Below are 19,562 nucleotides of genomic sequence, written 5' to 3' on the forward strand. Positions count from 1 at the left end.
TGGGGCCTTCTTTGCTTTTATGTTTTTAAAGTACTTCTGGAGCTATTTGTGCTTCTTTTCTGTTTCCTTTTACATTTTTTGCAGCTCAATATGGTCTCTGAATATTTTGATTGTCTATACTTTTGCTCCACTGCAGGAGTCCATCCCAAATTTAGAATAATTCTAGTTACAATTAAGGTATGTGTCTTTTGCATTGCATTTTTTGTTTATCACTTCTAAAGGAGCAATATATTTCCCTTTGTCCAAAGCAAAATTTCAGTTTAATTATGATAACAAACATAAATACAATTAACAAGTACAAATATATATTATACAAAGTAAGAAAGCTATTTCTTTTGTATCGTATATGTAATACCTGCAGTGTAGCTTGAAGACCTGCTTTAACATTCTTGTTTTCATCTTCTAATAAGCATCCTCTGGTAACAGCACTAGAGAAGGAGTAACTTCTTCCCCAACTTGAGGATCTTTTATGTCCAGACACAAGCTTTAGGAAAACATATTAGTCAACATGTGCACCCAGAATATAACCCACAGTTTGCTCAGTGTAAATTTTAAGAAAAGAATTAGTAGCTTTAATACTTTTCCAAAAACAAGCAAGCACTTAATGGTTAAAATATTTAAATACTCTTTATATAATAAATTATTTAGTGTGTGTGTTTGTGTGTGTGTGTGTGTGTGTGCCGCTTGCAATATGTCACTACTAATTTACACATGCTTTTTACAATACAAAGTACCATTTTGACAAACTTAATGGGCCTTATCCAACAAAATGAATTTTAATGTGGAGAAAAGCAAAGTTTTGCATTTAGGTAGGAAAAATCAAAAGTGTAAGTACAGATTTGGTGAGACCTGGCTCAAAAACTGTAGCTGTGAGAAAGACCTTGGAGTCCTAGTGAATGATCACTTAAATATGAGCCAGCAGTGTGTAGCAGCAGCCAAAAAAGCTAATACAGTACAATCCTGGGTTGTATAAACAGAGGCATAGAATCAAGATCACGTGAAGTATTAGTACTGCTTTATAAAACCCTAGTAAGACCACACCTGGAATACTGCAACCAATTTTGGTCACCATATTACAAAAAAGAGGTTGAGACTTTGGAAAAAGTTCAGAGAAGAGCAACTAAGATCATCAAAGGCGTGGAGACTAAAACATATGAAGAATGGCTGCAGGATTTGGGTTTGGCTAGCCTAAAGAAAAGAAGAATTAGGGGTGACAAGATAGCAGTATTGCAGTATTTGAGGGGCTGCCACAAAGAAGAAGAGGGCAGCACAACAAATAATGGTTGGAAATTAACCAAAGAGAGAGGCAACCTGGAATTAAGGAGAAACTTCCTAACAGTAAGGACAATTACCGTACTTTTCAGAGTACGAGACACACTTCCCCCCCCCCAAAGTGAGTGGAAATGTCTGTGCGTCTTATACAGCGAATGTTGCTGAAGCCCCGCCCACTTGCTGGCCCCCACCCTTCGGTCTCTGCCTCCCAGCAATTCACCTCCTTGCAGCAAACAGCGTGGTCAACTTCAGCACAGCCTGATTAGGACGAGCAGCTGATTGGCGGTTTAACCACCTCTTCCCCGGAAGAGGTTGCAGAAAAAAATGCTTTAAAAGTCTCTCTGACGATCCCAGCTGAGTTGCCTGATCTTCAGAGAGACTTTTCAAAGCATTTTTTAAACCACCTCAGAAAAAATACTTTGAAAAGTTAAAAAAAAAAAAAAAAGTAGGCCACGCCTACCCAGTCACATTACACACACTCCTCCCCCCATCAAGCCATGCCGATAGTAACAGAACCAGTAGTAACAAATTTTACATTTCACCCCTGCCTGAGTAGCAACAGATTGTTAGGGAAAAAGTGGAACCAAGTTTTCTATATATACTATTTACATTAGTCTGAGCAACATCTCTGCTCAGATTATACACCTATTTAGAAACCTCAATTGATTACATCACACAAACGCACTGCCTATTCATAAAGACTGGCAGCATACCTGTTTGCCATCGGTCTCTTCTGTTGAGTGTTCTGTGATGACATCATCATCTTGAATAGTCTCCTTTGCATCTGGTTCTTCCATGAAGACAGGTTTTTCATGTAGTATCCATTTCCTATAAACTTTCACAATCTTTTCAGTTAAGGATATCTCTGATGGTGGCAGCAAAAAAGCCTAAAAGGGGAGTAATAGATATGAGGAGATTGAACTCAAAGTTTTCCACTTATCTACTTTAATCCATCAAGCTGTCATCCATAAAAGGAAAAACATTATGATGTCATACAGAGTTATGTAACAAAAGCACATCAAGAGTTTAGAGATGGTTAGACATATATATTTAAAAGTATAGCTTTTCTCAACTTTTTTCAATGTCTATGTGATGCATATGAGTTTCATTACTCTATCATCAGACGAGCTTTAATATTTTCAAAAGGCACATGATTTAGGACAATATTATAGTTGAAAAACTAAGACAAAGGAATTCAAATAATGTGGCAACAATTCTGGCAGAAGAGATATGTGGTACATTGTGTCTGTTAAGGAGCTACATCTGGAGACAGGTCTTTTCTGCTGTGGCACCTGCCCTATGGAATAACATTTCCTCTGGAGATCAGACTGGACCCATCCATGGTAGCCTTCCAGAAGTTCCTCAAAATATAGCTCTATCAATAGACTAGGGGTGGGGGTGGGGGTTCCTTAGGAAAATGGAGAATTAGTGGGATGGCTGTATTGTTTGTAACATCAAATATGCTCTTTTCTAGTCTTTTAAAATAATATTGATATTCTTATTGTGGAATATTTTGATGTTTATTTTTTAATGGTTTTTTAATAGTATACATTTGTCAGATAGGTGGCACAAATAAATGAATTAAGTCTTGAGATAAAATTTATAATACTATATTAAATTTAAGTACCTAAAATAAGCACTTATTACTGTACTATATCTTATTAGGTACTTATTAGGCTGTGCAATTTTTTAAAACTTTTTAAAATACTTTCAACTAAAATGATTAAGTAGATATTGGTACCTGTTATTATCTGATTGCAGAATAGAGTACTTTCAATACAATCTAAAAATATTTGTATTTATATAAATGCAATTTTATGTTAAATTCCTCGACTGATTATATTTGTTTATTAATTCACTGAAAAATTGGTATTTAATAAATCATGGGAAAAGGGGACTTCAGTGGTTGAAAAACATTTTCGCCTTTTTCAAACTTCTACACTAATAGTTCAGCTACTTATAGAAATGTTTCTCCCATACTCTTCAACACATAAGTATTTCTTGTATCCGGATTGGATTCATGGGTTAGGGAAAAAAGATAGCAACATGCTACAAACATACTATTGATCTTCAGACCTAAACAAGGATTTACTCCTGTATCTAAACAGTAAATTAAAGCACTATTTGCCACAACGATACTGTATATACTCCAAACCTGTTGCCAGACTGTCCATGAAGATAGTGTTCCGAGACCTTGTGGAGAACAAGTGGCAGTTGTGGCTAGGAGGGCCTTTGCTTTTGCTTCCAGGTCTAATTCAAGATGTTAGTTACAACTTTTAAAGCCTACATGACATGGTGCCAGATTACCTATGGAATCATCAGAATATCCCCCCCAGTCAGGCAGGAAAGGTACTGTATGTTGCAGACCCTGTCAGTTAAAGAATTCTGACCGATGGGATCCAGGAAGAACCTTTTTTGCCATTGCCCCCAAGCATTAAAACATTCTCAGAGGTGAGACAGGACTGTAGTCTCCTGGCCTTCTGGAAATGTCTAAAGACCTGGCTCTACCATCCCCCTTGGGGCTCGCAGAGGAGAACACAGCTATGGGGCTCGTTAGCACCCTAAAAATCTTCCCCCTTAACTTAAACTTTCATTTAAGTTAAGCACTTAATGACACTATCTGAAAGGATGTGTGCCATGAAAGGCATAGGTAATATACTGTTAAGGATTGATTCTTAAAATCTTTCACAGATATTACAGAGTCCCACAAAGAGAAAGGTACGGAACTGATACTCTACAACATATAAACAGATGTCAATTTATACCAACCTGATGAAATACTTCATTAACAAAATTCACATAATCTCTTGTAGACAAAAATATTTGTTGCACCATTTCATATGCAGTTCGGTGCTGCTCTTCAATGCTGCAAAAACTGGAATCACTGAGTATCCCGCTGTAGTTGATATGATTTTTCTCCTGATCGGATGGGACACTATTCTCCACTTCAGGATTTTTATCTTGCGCTGTATTACCCACTATCTTAAGAAGATATGAAGAAACAACTATGATAATTTATAGAAATTACTTAAGAGAATTTAGTCTAACTTTTAATTATTAACAACTAACTCCAGCACCCAAACCACAGAAACCACTGAATTAAAAGTTCAATAAAAAATACGTGTGTGTGTGTGTGTGTGCGCGCGCACATATACATATACATATAAACACATACACACACAAGCACACACAGTTTTACCTGGCAACCATTTGCAGAGGTGTGATATGATTTTGGGATTATGCAATGATTACAGCCGTGGCCACTATTTTATCAATGGAAACCTCTGGACAATCCTAAATGGTAGCCTGCAGTTAAGTGGCAATTGCCATAACCTGGCCACTGCTACTTTCAGTGATTACCTTAGATCAGGGGTGTCAAACTCGCTTTGTCACAGCATCATCACATGACATATTGGGACTTTTTTCCTTCGCTAAACTGGGCATGGCCAGTGTGTGATGCATCCGACCCACGGGCAGCGAGTTTGACAGCTCTGCCTTAGATTATGTAGCAAGCATCCCCCTTTCCTCTCAGTATGGTAATCTGGAACAACAGATATTTATTAATTAGACATATTCAGAGTAGGTGGCTTCTCTTTACTTGCCATTTTTTATTGTAGCCAGTGAAATGCATGTGCATACAACTTAGACATTCGGGTGCTAATTTTCCATCTCCATTAGTTTAAGCTAACCTGAAATAAATGTTTAATAATGCTAATTATTAAAAGGATGTCATTCCATTACTAAAATTGATGACTAGATACATGATACTTATTTAAGGTATCAGGACTCAAAATATGTAGCATTTTTCTAATGAAATTTAAGTTCTCAAGCTCATGTAAAAGTTATAGTTTAACTAATGTAACTTGATATTGCTTCAATGTCAGAAATGCTAAACTTGCAACATACTTGAATGATTCTGGGTAGAACTTCCACACCATTTTTGAAAGTTTGTGCTGCTGTAAGGTATTTCTTTTCCAGAAAAAAATTTACAAGCCATTTTATAAAAGTTACACGAGCATCCAGGTATGGAATTTTTGTACTATAAACATTTCCACCATCACAAGTTGTACTAACGTATACTGATTTGGGGCGCAGACCAGGGATCCCTGTAAAACACAAAACATTAAATTGAATCTTTAAAAGCCTTATAAATAGAAGTTTACATTTCAGGCAGTGTAAACTGGGCTGTCAGGGCAAATAAGGGAAATACAAAGGAAGATAATAATGTGCTTTCATAGGCAAAAAAGATCCAAAGGATGGTTGTAGCATACAATAAGAACTGTACATAGTGAGAGTAATGGGAATTAAGAGAAGTAAAATAAGTTCCATGGGTGGGTTTGTAAAGCAAACCTTGACCCTAAATTTCCCCTCCAAAAAAATTTAACCTTAAAATACATTTTATAAGATAGATCGATATTTTATTAACTTTAAGTTGCAGATCAGAAGCCATGATTAAAAAAATAAGCCTATCTAGTAAGCCAGTTTCTGTAATTAACATTGTTCTCCAGAGTAGAATGAATTTAAATTTTAAAATAGAGGGGAATTATAGGAGGCTTATCAACAAGACAATATGTTATCTACATAAAGAGATCTATTTAGCAGAATAACAGAATTGGAAGGGACCTTGGAGGTCTTTTAGTCCAATACCCTGCCCATGGCAGGAGATCCTATAGTATAGGACCGTGATGGCGAACCTATGGGACGCGTGCCACAGGTGGCACGCAGAGCCATATCAGTGGGCACGTGAGCTCAGCTCCAGTGCCAGTCAGCTGATTTTCGGGCCTTCTGGGCTACCCAGAAGTAGGGAAACAGGCTGTTTCCTGCCTCCAGAGGGTCTGGGGAGGTAGGGAAAGGCCTGTTTTTTGCTCTCCCAGGCTCCAGAGCCTCTCTAGAGGCCTGAGGAGGGTGAAAACAGCCTTCCTCATCCCCCAGAGGTCCTCCGGAGGCCAGAAATGGCCCGTTTGCCAACTTCTGGAAGTCGGCAAACGGGCTGTTTCTGGCCTCCAGAGGGCCTCCACGGGGTGGGTGGGGAAGGCCGTTTTCACCCTCCCCAAGCTCATAGAGAGACTCTGGAGCCTGGGGAGATCATGTGCCAAAAACATGGGGAGTGTGGGAGGGTGTTGCGCGCACATGCGTGGGACACATAGAATTATGGGTGTGGGCATGCGCGTGTGTGATCCCCCCCACTCACCCCGCTTTTGGCACATGATGGCAAAAAGGTTAGCCATCACTGGTATAGGACCTATACCATTCCAGACAAATTGCTGTTCATTCTTTTCTTAAAAACATCTAGTGATGGAACACTTACAACTTCTGGAGGCAAGTCATTCCATTAATTAATTGTTCTCACTGACAGGAAATTTCTCATTAGTTGTAAGTTGGATCTCTTGTTGATAACTTTTCATCAATTACCTCTTGTCCTGCCTTCAGGTGCTTTGGAGAATTGTGACAGCCCATTAGATATTGGAAGACTGCCATCATGTCAACTCTAGTCCTTCTCTTTGTTAGATTAGATATACTCAGGTCCTGTAACCACTCATCATATGTTTTAGCATCCAGTCCCCTAATCATCTTTGTTGCTCTTCCCTTTCCAGAGTTTCAACATCATTTTTGTATCAGTGACCAAAACTGGTTACAGTATTCCAAATGCGGTCTTACCAAAGCATTATACAGTGAGCCTAATATGGTACTTCACGTGATCTTGAGTCTATCTCTCTGCTGATGTAGTCTAGGACTATGTAAGCTTTTTTTTGCAGCTGGAGCACACTGCTGGTTCATATTTAAGTGATTGTCCACTGGGACTCCTAGATCCTTCTCACAGTTACTGCTATTGAACCACGTACTATCTATTCTATATCTGTGCATTTGTTTCTTTTCTTGCCTAAGTATAAAATCTTACTTTTCTCACCACTGAATTGTATTTTGTTGGATAGGCCCAGGGTTGAAGTCTGTGAAAATCTTTCTGGATCTTGAATCTATTTTCTAAAGATTTCAATCTTAATATTAGGGGAAAACTTTTATTCTAATGTTATTAAAATAACTGAGGTAAAATAGTTACTTACCAAGCACAGGATTGTAGAGGTTGGTTAATTTTATAAAAGAAGGGAATAAATGAGGAAGATAATACTTTCTGAAGAGGGCAAAGAGAAATTTAAATCCTGTGTTAAGGTTTTCCTTATTCTTCCATTCCACCTTTGCAGCCTTTGCCAGAATTAAAAAAGAACTCAAGTTAAATGAAAGAACACTGAAATATTTGTGCAATGAAAAATTCTATGTATACTTTTTTAATGCAATCTTTTTTCCTAAGCCTCAACTTACGTTAAATATTATGTAGGGGATAGGATAGGATAGGATAGGATAGGATAGGATAGGATAGGATAGGATAGGATAGGGCAGGGCAGGGCAGGGCAGGGCAGGGCAGGAATTAGAATTGGACTAGACTAGACTAGAGTAGGAATAGGAATGGGAATGGGAATGGGAATGGGAATGGGAATGGGAATGGGAATGGGAATGGGAATAGGAATAGGAATAGAATTCTATATTAGCCAAGTGTGATCAGATACACAAGGAATTTTCTCCGGTGCATAAGCTCAAAGTGTACCTATAAACAGCAAGTAATAGGTCATAGGTCATAATCATAGTTACAATCATTAATCATAAGTTTCAAACAACAATTGATCATAAGAAATCATAAGAAACCAATAGGAGAAGATAGGAAAGATGAGAAAAAATGAGAAATGATTCAGTGCAGTAGGAATTAATATGTGAATACATGAATAAATTAAACAATTTCAATGAAATTACTATATGTGTGCTCACCTGAATTACCATGTATTTTAAGAGTATCTGAAGAAAATAGCAAGTTGGGTCTTCAGTCTTTTCACCAGTAGCATGTGGTAAAAGTGGTGTTATATCTTCAGGATATATTTTCCCTAAATAAGACATAGAAAGATTTTAAATGATCACACCATAAAATTTGTACCCCCTGAAAAATCTGCCTATTCCAGGTCCTTGGGAAAGACTTTAGGTGAACAAAAAATGGCAAATCTAAACATCTGGCTGACTGTGCAACCAACCATTGCCCTCACCATCACTACCATTATGAGAAATGTGTTACAATAACAATTCGGTCCAGTAAAATTACAAATAGTAATGGAATTGAAATGCCGAATGGCCAAATCATCAGAAGCCATCAGGATGAAGTCTACAAGAAATTGGACATTTTACAGTTAGATAACATCAAGCGTGGCCCGTGGGCAAATTAAAAATGTAAATAGTAAAGAATGCATTCAAAGAGTGAGAAAAAGACAGAAGACAAAATTGAAATGGTGAAAATAACATCAAAGCCATCAATACTTGGGCCATACCTATGATATGACATACAGCTGGAATTATTAATTGGACACAAGCTGAACTGGACAGTTTGGACCAAAAAACAAGAAAGCTCATGACTATTCATTATGCATTACATCCTTGTAGTGATATTATACTGGCTCCACAAAAATGGAGCCAGAGGTTTACTTTCAAGTCAAACAAACTATTGAAGAAGAAAACCACGCATTGGCTGTAAATGATCACCAAGACCAAGTACTGATGCAACTTAAAAACTGGAACTTGGACAGAATGTACAGGAAACAAAAACATGAATATCAAACTAATATGATAAAAATACAGACTACTATCAAGGAAAGCATTACATGATCAATTTCTACAAAAGACTGTGGCAAAAGTTTATACACATAAAACTAGTCAATGGCTTACATCTGGAATATTTAAAAAAAAAAGAAACTGAAGGGTCAATTTTGGCTGCAAGAACAAGCTATTCGAACTAAAACAATTAAGGCCAGAATTTAAAAAAACATCAAATGATTCAAAGTGTTGATTGTACAAAGCTGCTGAAAAAACAATAGATCATATACTTGACTTGTACAAGATGATTGAAGAAACTGACTATAAACAACAACATAACACAGACCCCAAAACAATTCACTGGAACATCTTTAAAAATTATCATGTGCTAATAATAAAAAATTAATGGGAACATAGTGTTGAAAAAGTAGTAGAAAATGAGCAGGTTAAAATATTGTGGGCTTTCCACATACAAAGTGATAAACTCTTGGATCATAACACACTGGATTTAACTGTGACTGAAAAGAAGAAAGTTAGGACAATTGATGTGGCAATACAAGGGTATAGAAGAGAAAGAATTGGAGAAATATCAAGAAACACAAATCTAAGTTAAAAGATTATGCCATAATTTTTTAATTTTGATTTGTGTATTTTGGTATTTCTCCAGTTTCTCCAATTGGCAGCAGTGGTCCCAATGGTTATTTGCCTATAGGGTGCCATATCAAAAAGACTTTAGATAACTCTTGGAAAATCTGTGCATTGATGAAATTTCCATCTTACATATGCATATATCCACACATATTTTATGATATTCTAGGCTCTTGGGACAAACTCAATGCATATGAAGACCAACATTAGCTAATGAACTGGCAGCTGTGATTTCAGACTGGTGTGTATTTACTACCACTATTACAACTGACAAAAGAATCATCAGTCAATAGCAAAGGGCAACTTTTCTTGGAACAGCGTACATCCTATGACCTTTAACACCATCAAATAACATCTGCCTATCCCAGATCATTTGGGATGGATTTGACAAGTGGATGAAAATGCCAAATCCAGTCCAAACACCTCACTGACTCTGCAAACAACAACAACAACAACAACAATAATAAAAATAATGTAAAACATATGACTTTCCTGTATCCAAAAAGTCATGGGAACATAAAGTGGAAAAAGTTACAGAAAATGAAAAGGTGAAAGTCTTGTGGGACTTTCAAATACAGACGGATCGTCACTTGGAACACAACACACCAGATATCACAGTTGTCGAAAACCGAAACGTACAATTTATTGACATCGCGGTACCAGGAGATGGCAGAGTCGAAGAAAAAGAACTGGAAAAAATCATGAAATATTGCGACCTGGCCACCGAAACTCCACAGCAATGGATGAAACATGTAACAGTGATATCCATTGTCATTGGGGCACTTGGTACCATGTACAAGAATTTTAAAAGATACATCAACAAATTGCAGCTTCCTGCAGTAACACCAGCAGAACTGCAAAAAACTGCGCTACTTGGAGCATCATACATCTTAAGAAGGTCCTTGGTTGATACTTAGGACGCTGGCAGCAACCCATATCAACCATTAGCACGAGTCAATGGTATTTGTGATGCATTTTTGAATATTCAGTTGACTGAGTTTCATATTTAATGAATAAAGTGAATAATAACAATAATAATATTTTATAAATGTGTATGCCCACAACCCTAAATAACTCTGGCTGGCTCACAACAAAGAAATTACAATCAAATCAAAAAACATAACGCATAAGGATAAAATATGGCAAGCCTGATGAAGCAAGGGCCCTTACTCTTCCACGTGGCTTTTTTAAACCAGCAATATCTAGCACTTCCCGTTGCATTAACATACTTAACAGGAGATTTGTCTTCTTAGCAGGGTGGATTTGATTTAAATCACTAGTAAAAAGGCTTGATTTAAATCGATTTAAATCACAATTTTTAAAGAGCAACTATCATCTCTATCCCACAGCAGCTCCTCCTCTGACCCGCTGTTGACTCACCGACAGTCCCATTCATTTTAATGGGATGGCTGGTGATGCGGCAATGACACAACAAGATGAGGGATGTGGCAGGCAGCAGGTGAGTGGATGCCCACTAACAGGCGCTGCCATGATGGATCTGAAATGACAGGTGTTCTTTAATATTATATTTATAAACTACTTAGAAGGCTTCACTTTCATTTTTACTGCTTACCCTTCCTCCTCACACTTAGAGCCCGGTGATACAGATCAGTGGTGAAATCTGAACTGGTTTGCTATTGTTTTGCTGGCTGCACATGCGCGCTGTGCGCAGTTTGCACCAAACATGTGCTGCACGCACATGCGCACTACACACCAAAAGGAGGCTTGGGAAGGTAAGTAGAACAGCGAGGGGGGGGGGGAAATCAGCTATGGTGCACAATCTTGGGAAACTTTTAAAAACTTTTTAAAAGCATTTTTACTACCGGTTCAGGCGAATAGGTAGTTAAAAAATGCTTTAAAAAAGTAAAAAAAGGCTCGGACGATCACAGCTGTGTCGTGCAATCACCTGAGCCTTTTTTTTTTACTTTTTTAAAGCATTTTTTTACTACCAGTAGTAAAAAAATGATTAAAAAGTTAAAAAAAAAAGTTCTGATGATCACCTGAGCGACACGCGATCATCAAAACTTTTCTTTTTACATTTTTTTACTACTGGTTTGGTGAACCAGTAGCATTTTTTACTACCGGTTTAGGCGAACTGGCCCAAACCGGTAGCATTTCACCCCTGGTACAGATGCATTTCTCTTCAAACAATCATAGTTTGTAGTGTACATAGATTTGCAAAACAATGGGATAAAGGAATATTCCTGAACTTTGTTTTATGAATGGTTACTGTGAAATTGTGTGAATGCATTAATGGAGTGTATATTATCTCAGCTTGCAGAGTTTGGATTCATTGAATGAGTTAACCAAAAATGTAAATATTGCAGAATATAAAGTCTCATGCTATATAACTAAGCTCCATTTCATGCTGAATAAACTAAATTATTAATGTATCTTAAATAGAAAACTATTTTTTAGATAGATTTTTACTCCAAAAGCATTTTATTAAAATAAATTTGATAAAAATACAAAAATCCTATTTAAATAAAAAAAAAATCATTGATTTTTATCCACCCTGCTTCTTAGCTCTCTCTATGCTTTCTTCTTAATCACAACTTTCATCCTGATTTGGGAAAATCTACATTCGTTGTATGGGTATAATGTGTATACCGGTACAATGACAATAAAATTATTATTATTATTACATTACTAATATATCACCATAAACAGTTAAGTCAAAGATTCAATTATGCTATATATCAAGAATTTTTTTCTAATTATATTGAAAACAAGATCCATTTGAATCTTTAATATAACATTTCATATATCAAAAAATTATGTATGTAACAAACCTGTGTTAGCAAGCTCTGGTCCAGTCCAAACTTTAGCAGATGGCATGATTCAATTTTCTACTTTAAGATTGAAAGGCAAATCAATTCAATTTAAGCAGTTTCAATTAAAAGCTTGGACCATAGAATGTATTGGGGAAACATCCTTTTAATGACTGCAGCTGCTTCATTTTTTGGCATAATAATGGAATGAAAATTACGGGACAGTAATTCCTGCCAAGTTTCAGCCAGACACCTTCAAGGATTTCACTACAATAAATGCATTCCCTGTTCAACTCTTTTAAGGCATTAGGAATGAGGAACAAATAGCACACCAGCTTCAATTGTCCAGCAAAGAGCCTATAAAGAAACTGCATAGAATAAATGCATAAAGTACCTTACTGCAACTAAAAAATAAATGCTTTGAAAAATTGTGAAAAAAAGCTATTGCTTTTCCACCTGCTTTTCTGGGCTAGCCCACACATACTGGCATAACACATTGGCAAGGACACAAAGTAATACCAATTTACACTCATTGGATGATGTACCTTTATATGCTCTACACACTGTCTTTTGTCATGGCCATAACTGGATGGCAAGCTGGTTGGCAAGCTTAATATCTTAAGTGTTTAATTCAGGCAATTCTCAAACTACAATAACCACTCAGTGAAATACAAAAAGGTAAGAGTTCCTAAGAGCAATCTTCTATAAGATACAAAGAACAGAATAGCGTTTGTTAATTAATTTATTTTTTATTTATTTGATTTCTGTAGTCACCCATCTCAGTAAGTGACTTTGAGTGGCCTGCATCATAAAAACATACAAATAATTTTATAAAATAAAACGATACAAAATAAATATATCTGATTGCTATATAATTCACATTCCTCGGCTGACAAGACCTGTAACATGCCCAACCTGTTGAACCAAAATGGACAGGTTGACCAGAGAATACAGTCTCTTATAGCTCCCAGCTAAAACCAGAAACATATAATCAAAGGTGTATCACACATCCTGGAAAATGATATTTCCCTTTCAAAAACATTGCACAATTGACCAACTAGGTACTATAATCAGGCACCAATACTGTAACCAAACTCTATGGAAGATATACAGATAGCAATAGCACTTAGACTTATATACCACTTCACAGTGCTTTACAGCCCTCCCTAAGCGGTTTACAGAGTCAGCATATTGCCCCCAACAAGTTGGATCCTCATTTTACCGACCTCGGAAGGATGTAAGGCTGAGTCAACCTTAAGCCTGGGGAGATTCAAACTGCCAAAATGCTGGCAATCAGTATTCAGCAGAAGGTAATTCTGTCCACATAACTTGTTGCAACATTAAATCAGAACCTAATAATGTTACTCACAAAATGAAAAGAAGAATATTTATTTTAAGGAAGTGAGAGGAACACAGATTTCCTAAATGAATAACTAGAAGTTTTTTCTATAGACACATTAATTACAACTATTATTCAAAACTGCAATGCATGTCAATTGACTAATATTTCATTAGCATGGCAAGTAACTTTCACTATCTAGAAACCTAATTAAAAAATCAGAAGAATATAATAACTAACCATTAGGAAGACTAGAAGGAGGGCTGATGAGGGTATCGAGTGTACATGGACCTTTTGAAGACATCACTGCAGGAAAACCAGGCACAAGACAAGCAAAAATCAACAGCTGCTCTTCTGCACAATTAGTCTGGAGAGCTTGCAGCCAAAGAAGAAATAATCGTATTCCTTCACATCTTATCTGAAAAGAAGGCATATTTTAAAAACCAGTATAAAAATAAATTTTCAAAAAACATGTATTAGAAACCATCAAATTTTAAAACAAAAATGATGAAAATATTACAATTCAGACTTCAGATTTTAATGAAAATTCTATATGAGAAGGCTAATAATGTCAGTTTAGATTTAAAAACTATACAATTCTCATATTATTATGTGTCATCAACTGTGTCAACAATGATTTAATTTCCTAATTAATGTGATATGATTGCTTTTCTTCTTGTACACAACATATGTATATAAGATACCTATACACTGTATATAAAATTTAAGTAAATATCAAATCTTCCTTTTGTTTACCAATGTATTTATTTGAAAAAAATTGCAAAATCTTTTTGTTAATTAGTATATTGTGGATCCTTTAATAGTGACATATGAAAATGCCAATTTACACCAGCTTAATATTTGTTACCAAAAATCATAAATAGTCATGATCAAGATAGAGAAAACAGCACAATTCTTGTCTTATTAACTATGAATCAAGAAAACAGTAAAACACCCAAATATGAACATTTGTCAGGATAGGTTTTTACAAGTATCTTGAGTCTTTTATCTCCGTATATAAACCAAATTAAATTTTTTAATAAACGTACTTTCAGCTTCTACTCAGTTTTTTTTTAGAAATATTGGTCAGCTGAAGGCTCCAATACCAAATTAGAATTCCCAGTTAGAATTAGACAGAACAGCTGTAAACTAATGAAAAAAAACAGAACCAAACAAAAACCAAACAACAATATAGAATAGGCTTATCTCTCACTGGACTGTAAATTCATGAAAAACACCTGACTACCATCACTATTTCAAAACTAAAAATTCAAAAAAGAAAACTATAGAGATTATATTAAGTGAAGATGAAAATAAAAGTAATAAATAATATAACAAACAATGGCTACAGGAAAATAAAGTCCTGGATTTAGTTTAGAATAACATTGAAATCTTACTTGGATTTCAGGCTGTACAAGTACAGCTTAATCTTTCAGTTTTTATTCTACTAAACATTTCTCTACAAGAGCCACTAGAGGTTGCTCATTCTCTACACAAACAGTATAAGGATATTCTGCAGAGGTAGTTTTGAATCTGTCCCAGCTGCTCTTAACAAGTTGCCAATTTCTTTCCAAATGTTATGTCTTTTGTTTCTGGTGCTGTGATTTTTTTCTCACATGATTTAAACAGTTACTTTCCTAAGCTCTTTGGTTTCCTTCTGCACCAAATCAAATTTTCTTTTAAGTATATCAATTTAACACATATTTTGTGATCCTTCTTATGGATTGCATTACAGTAAGGAACTCAAAATTAGTTTTTCCTCTTGGCTCAATTCCATCAGGAAGTTCACGGGTTATATTTCTTTGTTGAATGTTGCCAACTGACATTCAATTGGATTATCAGCCAATTGCCTCTTCTAAATGCCTTTTCTGATGCAACCTAACTTTCAGGAAGAGAAATAAAGGTGTCTTTTTTAAAAATCCCATAAGTGAGGCATTTTAATGGGTTAAATTGAAGGGGAAGTCTGTTTTTTATTTACAAAGCATAATAGCTCCCCAAATATGTTTTGACTAATGCTACTGCTTGCCAATTCCTTTTAACAAGCAATTAAGATATAGTTATCAGCAAACAGACAAGAACAAACTGCAAATCACTATTTATTCATCTTTATCAGAAATGCACAAAAAATCCTTGGACAGTCAGCAACCATAAAGTTGGGGCCATGACTTTGTAGGAGCAAGAAAGAATCTATCTATATACCTGAATCTTTCTATCTATATGAATCCATCCATCCATCCCTCCAACCAGCCACCCATCCATCCACTACAGTATAGGGGCAAAAGTTATTACTATTACTAAATTTGCAGATGATACAATAGTGGTGGGACTGATCTCCGGGGGGGTCTGCCTATTCAGATAAGGTGGAACGGTTGCTTTTGTGGTGTGGAGACAATAACTTGGTCCTTAACACAAATAAGACCAAGGAGCTTATAGAAGGAATAGATCAGACATCCAGCCCTTGCTTATCAATGGAGACCGACTGGAGCAGCTGACCGAGTGGCCAGTTTTAAGTTTCTGGATGTTATCATAAAAGAGGACCTGACCTGGGGCACTCACATTGCAGCACTAGTCAAAAGGGCTCAGCAGAAATTATACTACCTGAGACTTCTCAGGAAACTACAACTGAATGAAAAACTGCTGATGGCCTTCTACCGCTGCACCATAGAGAATATTTTAATTTACTGCATCTGTGTATGGTTTGCCAATTGCACAGCAGCAGATAGGACAGCACTCCAGAGGGTCAACATCATTGTCCAGAGGATCACTGGTTGCCCTCTCCCCACTTTGGAAGAGCTTTGTAGCTCCCGCTACCTTAAGAAAATTCAAAACATTCTTAAAGATCCATCTCACCCTTTTTTTGAACTATTACCATCTGGCAGACGATAGTAATAAAAACAAGGACAAATAGGCTGAAAAACAGCCTCTATCCCAGGGCAATAACCATATTGAATTCTACGGTATAGTGCAATATCTGGTTTTCAATTTCAATTATACAGAATGTAAAGGATGTATGTTTGTGTTTTTATTTTTATAATTATAATATACACTGAAGACAGCATTTAATATCGTTGTACCATGTGCAATAACAATAAAGTAAACTAAACTAAAAGTTAGACCTCTATCCACCTTCCAAAACCACCAATTGCAACTGATCACTCAGGAAGGATGTAAACAACCACAAAACAGTGTCCTCAACTCTTAAATCTTAAAACCATTCTGAAGGATACCATGGTTGATGGCACTAAAAACTACCAAGTGATCCAGGAGAATCAGGACAGTGTCCAGAGATTATTCACAAGGGCAACTAATGCTGTCTCAGTACTATCACCCAACCTGAAGTTGACTGAAAAGAGTCCAGATAATTTCCTTCATCAAAGACCCTTTGAAACTGAGTGCCTATCACCCTCAACCACCTTTTCTAAAAAGGGAAGACTGGAGATTGAACACAACATTATCCAAGACTAGCCTATTGAGAAGGTGGTGAAACCACCTCTTCCTTCAAAGAACCTATCCAACCAGAATCCAACTCTGAGTGAAGCCAAGTGTCTTTATCTAACAGAGATCTTTTAGTCCAACCTAATGCCCAAGATAGGAATCCCTATTCCATCCCGGGCTAATGGTTATCCAATTTTTTTTTGAAAACCTCCTGCAATGGAGCACCTATGACTCTGAGAGGCAAGCTACTCCACTGACCATTGTTCTCGTTGTGAGGAAATTTCTCCTTAGTTCCAGGTTGGATCTCCCTCTGATGAATTTCCACCCATTGCTTCTTGTCCTGCCCTCAAGTGCTTTAGAGAATAAATCAACCCCCTCTTCCCTATGACAGCCCTTATCCAGAAGTGGCACTCAAAACAGGGCTATTACCCAGCTATCTATCTACAAATACATTAAAAGTAAAATGAAACTGGACTTTTCAAGACGTTTCAGTTCTCATCCAAGAAGCTTCTTCAGTTTGGATGAGAAGTGAAGCTTCTTCAGCTTGGATGAGAAATGAAACATCTTCAAGCAAAACAAAGAAAATCTAGTTGCCTTTTGAAAAAACACCTTGGGATGTGAAATCACTATGCTGTTCTAATCACCACAAATAAGTCCTAATATGATACAAATACCCTGCAACCATCCAGAACACCAGATACAACATCTTTACAACATCATCCAACAAAAAGGATACTCATATAACTTTACCAAAAAGTGCCTGATTGTGCAAATTATACAGGCGGGTCAACACATGCTCTTCATCTTTTGTCAGCAGTGCTCTAGACATCTCTTCCATTGTTTCATCTTCCAGAGTTCCAGGGAACTTGCAGCATCCATGATCACAGAAGTACACACACTCCAAGAGGCCTTTATCTCATGTTCATTCCAAGCCATTACTAGAGCTTTGGCCAAACTGCGCATCAGAATTTCAAAAAAACCTCTGAGTTCCCTCTAAAAGCTCATTGGGTTCATTTGTCACTAGATAGGCTGATTGAATAGGTCCCACCTTCCTGATATGTAGGGCAATTGCAGAGAGCTACAGGACCAAGTGGGTGTGATCTAGGGCCAAGGGACTAATACAGGGGTGAAATGCTCCCGGTTCAGACTGGCTCGGGCGAGTAGGTAGCGATGGCGGCGGGCAGTTCGGAGAACCGGTAGCAAAAATCCCTGCCCCCGCCCCCCCATGCCAAGTTGAGCCACACGATCATCAGAGCCTTTTTTTTCTTTTAAATGGCTCCGAGAGCCCAGTTCTGACGATCCCAACTCTGACGATCTCAGCTGTTGCCTGCTAATCGGTAGCAAAAATCCCTCCCCCCGTTTGTTTACCTTAGCTGCTGGTCGCAACACCTTGCTGTAATCCCTGCAATCCACTGCATCAGCAAGCAACTGAATCTCCCTGCCTGCAATCAAGCAGGCAGAGAGTTGTGGACTTCAACTCCCAGATTTCCTCAGCCAGCAAAGCAAAGCTGGCTGAGGAATTCTGGGAGTTGAAGTCTACAAGTCTTAAAGTTGCCAAGGTTGGAGACCCCTGTTCTATTGGGTAAGTTTTTTCCCCTTTGGGAGCTTTAAAAAAAATACTTAATTGGGGGGTTTTTTAGTTATTCTTTTTTTAGACCTAGCCATTTAAAGTTTAGGAAGTTTTAAATTTAGCTGCTTTTATATAAAAATAAAATAAAATAATATTTGTGCAGCTTTCTGAGATTTTGTGTGTTTCTGAAGTGTTTCACTCTAATTACACAAATACACAAAATCTCACAAAGCTGTATGTGGAATTTTGTGTATGTAAAATCTGAAATTTGGTTTTTGGGGCTTTTTGTGGCTGTGTGAGGTTCCTGCTTGTTGCAGAGGCCATTTTGGGTCTAGCACAGCTGCTTTTATAGTGTGAGTGAGCCAGTTGTGTTGTGTTGTGTTTTGTTTTGTAGGTTAAAAAAGGGCAAAGAAGTGACATTGACTTGGACACGCCCACCTGACCAACAAGCCACGCCCTCCCATTCACCTTACCACCAAGCCCCGCCCACTAATTAAGCCACACCCACAGAACCGGTAGCAAAAAATTTTAGATTTCACCCCTGGACTAATATTAACACATGTGAACCTCTGATAATGATGCTATTGTCCCAAAACAAAACTTATGCAGAGTGAGTTAGGCTCCGAATAAGTTGGACCACTTCTATAGGTACCATGAACTTCTGAGCCATCTCTGACTCTGGGGTTAGAGAAGGCAGGTTGAAAAACTATGAACTGGGAAACTCAGCTGCTAAATGAATTACAGATCAAGGAGTTTGGGCAAGGACACTGCTATGTTGCAAGAACGAAGGTGAAAGGAAAGCAATCCCAGCTAATCCCTGTGACCTAACCTCACAAATAGGGTCGCACATTGAGCTTTATCTGGAGCAGCATCCTTAAAGGTCATCAGAGATCTGAGC

General features: G+C 37.1%; 1 protein-coding gene across 5 annotated transcripts in view; it reads right to left on the reverse strand.

Moving 5' to 3' along the window:
* Positions 1 to 19,562, reverse strand: part of RALGAPA2 (Ral GTPase activating protein catalytic subunit alpha 2) — a 172,026-nt gene that overhangs the window by 139,420 nt on the left and 13,044 nt on the right. For all 5 annotated transcript variants that reach the window (XM_034411756.2, XM_087890205.1, XM_034411753.2 and 2 more), the window contains exons 6-12: positions 13,900 to 14,077; positions 8,092 to 8,204; positions 7,335 to 7,473; positions 5,179 to 5,378; positions 4,042 to 4,254; positions 1,986 to 2,159; positions 356 to 484 (exon numbers count right to left, since the gene is read on the reverse strand). In XM_034411756.2, coding sequence (XP_034267647.2) covers positions 356 to 484; positions 1,986 to 2,159; positions 4,042 to 4,254; positions 5,179 to 5,378; positions 7,335 to 7,473; positions 8,092 to 8,204; positions 13,900 to 14,077 — 1,146 coding nt within the window. The remainder of the gene's footprint in view (positions 1 to 355; positions 485 to 1,985; positions 2,160 to 4,041; positions 4,255 to 5,178; positions 5,379 to 7,334; positions 7,474 to 8,091; positions 8,205 to 13,899; positions 14,078 to 19,562) is intronic.

Source organism: Pantherophis guttatus, chromosome 3 (genome assembly GCF_059756535.1).
Source record: "Pantherophis guttatus breed Tessera chromosome 3, ASM5975653v1, whole genome shotgun sequence".
NCBI classification, from domain to species: domain Eukaryota; kingdom Metazoa; phylum Chordata; class Lepidosauria; order Squamata; family Colubridae; genus Pantherophis; species Pantherophis guttatus.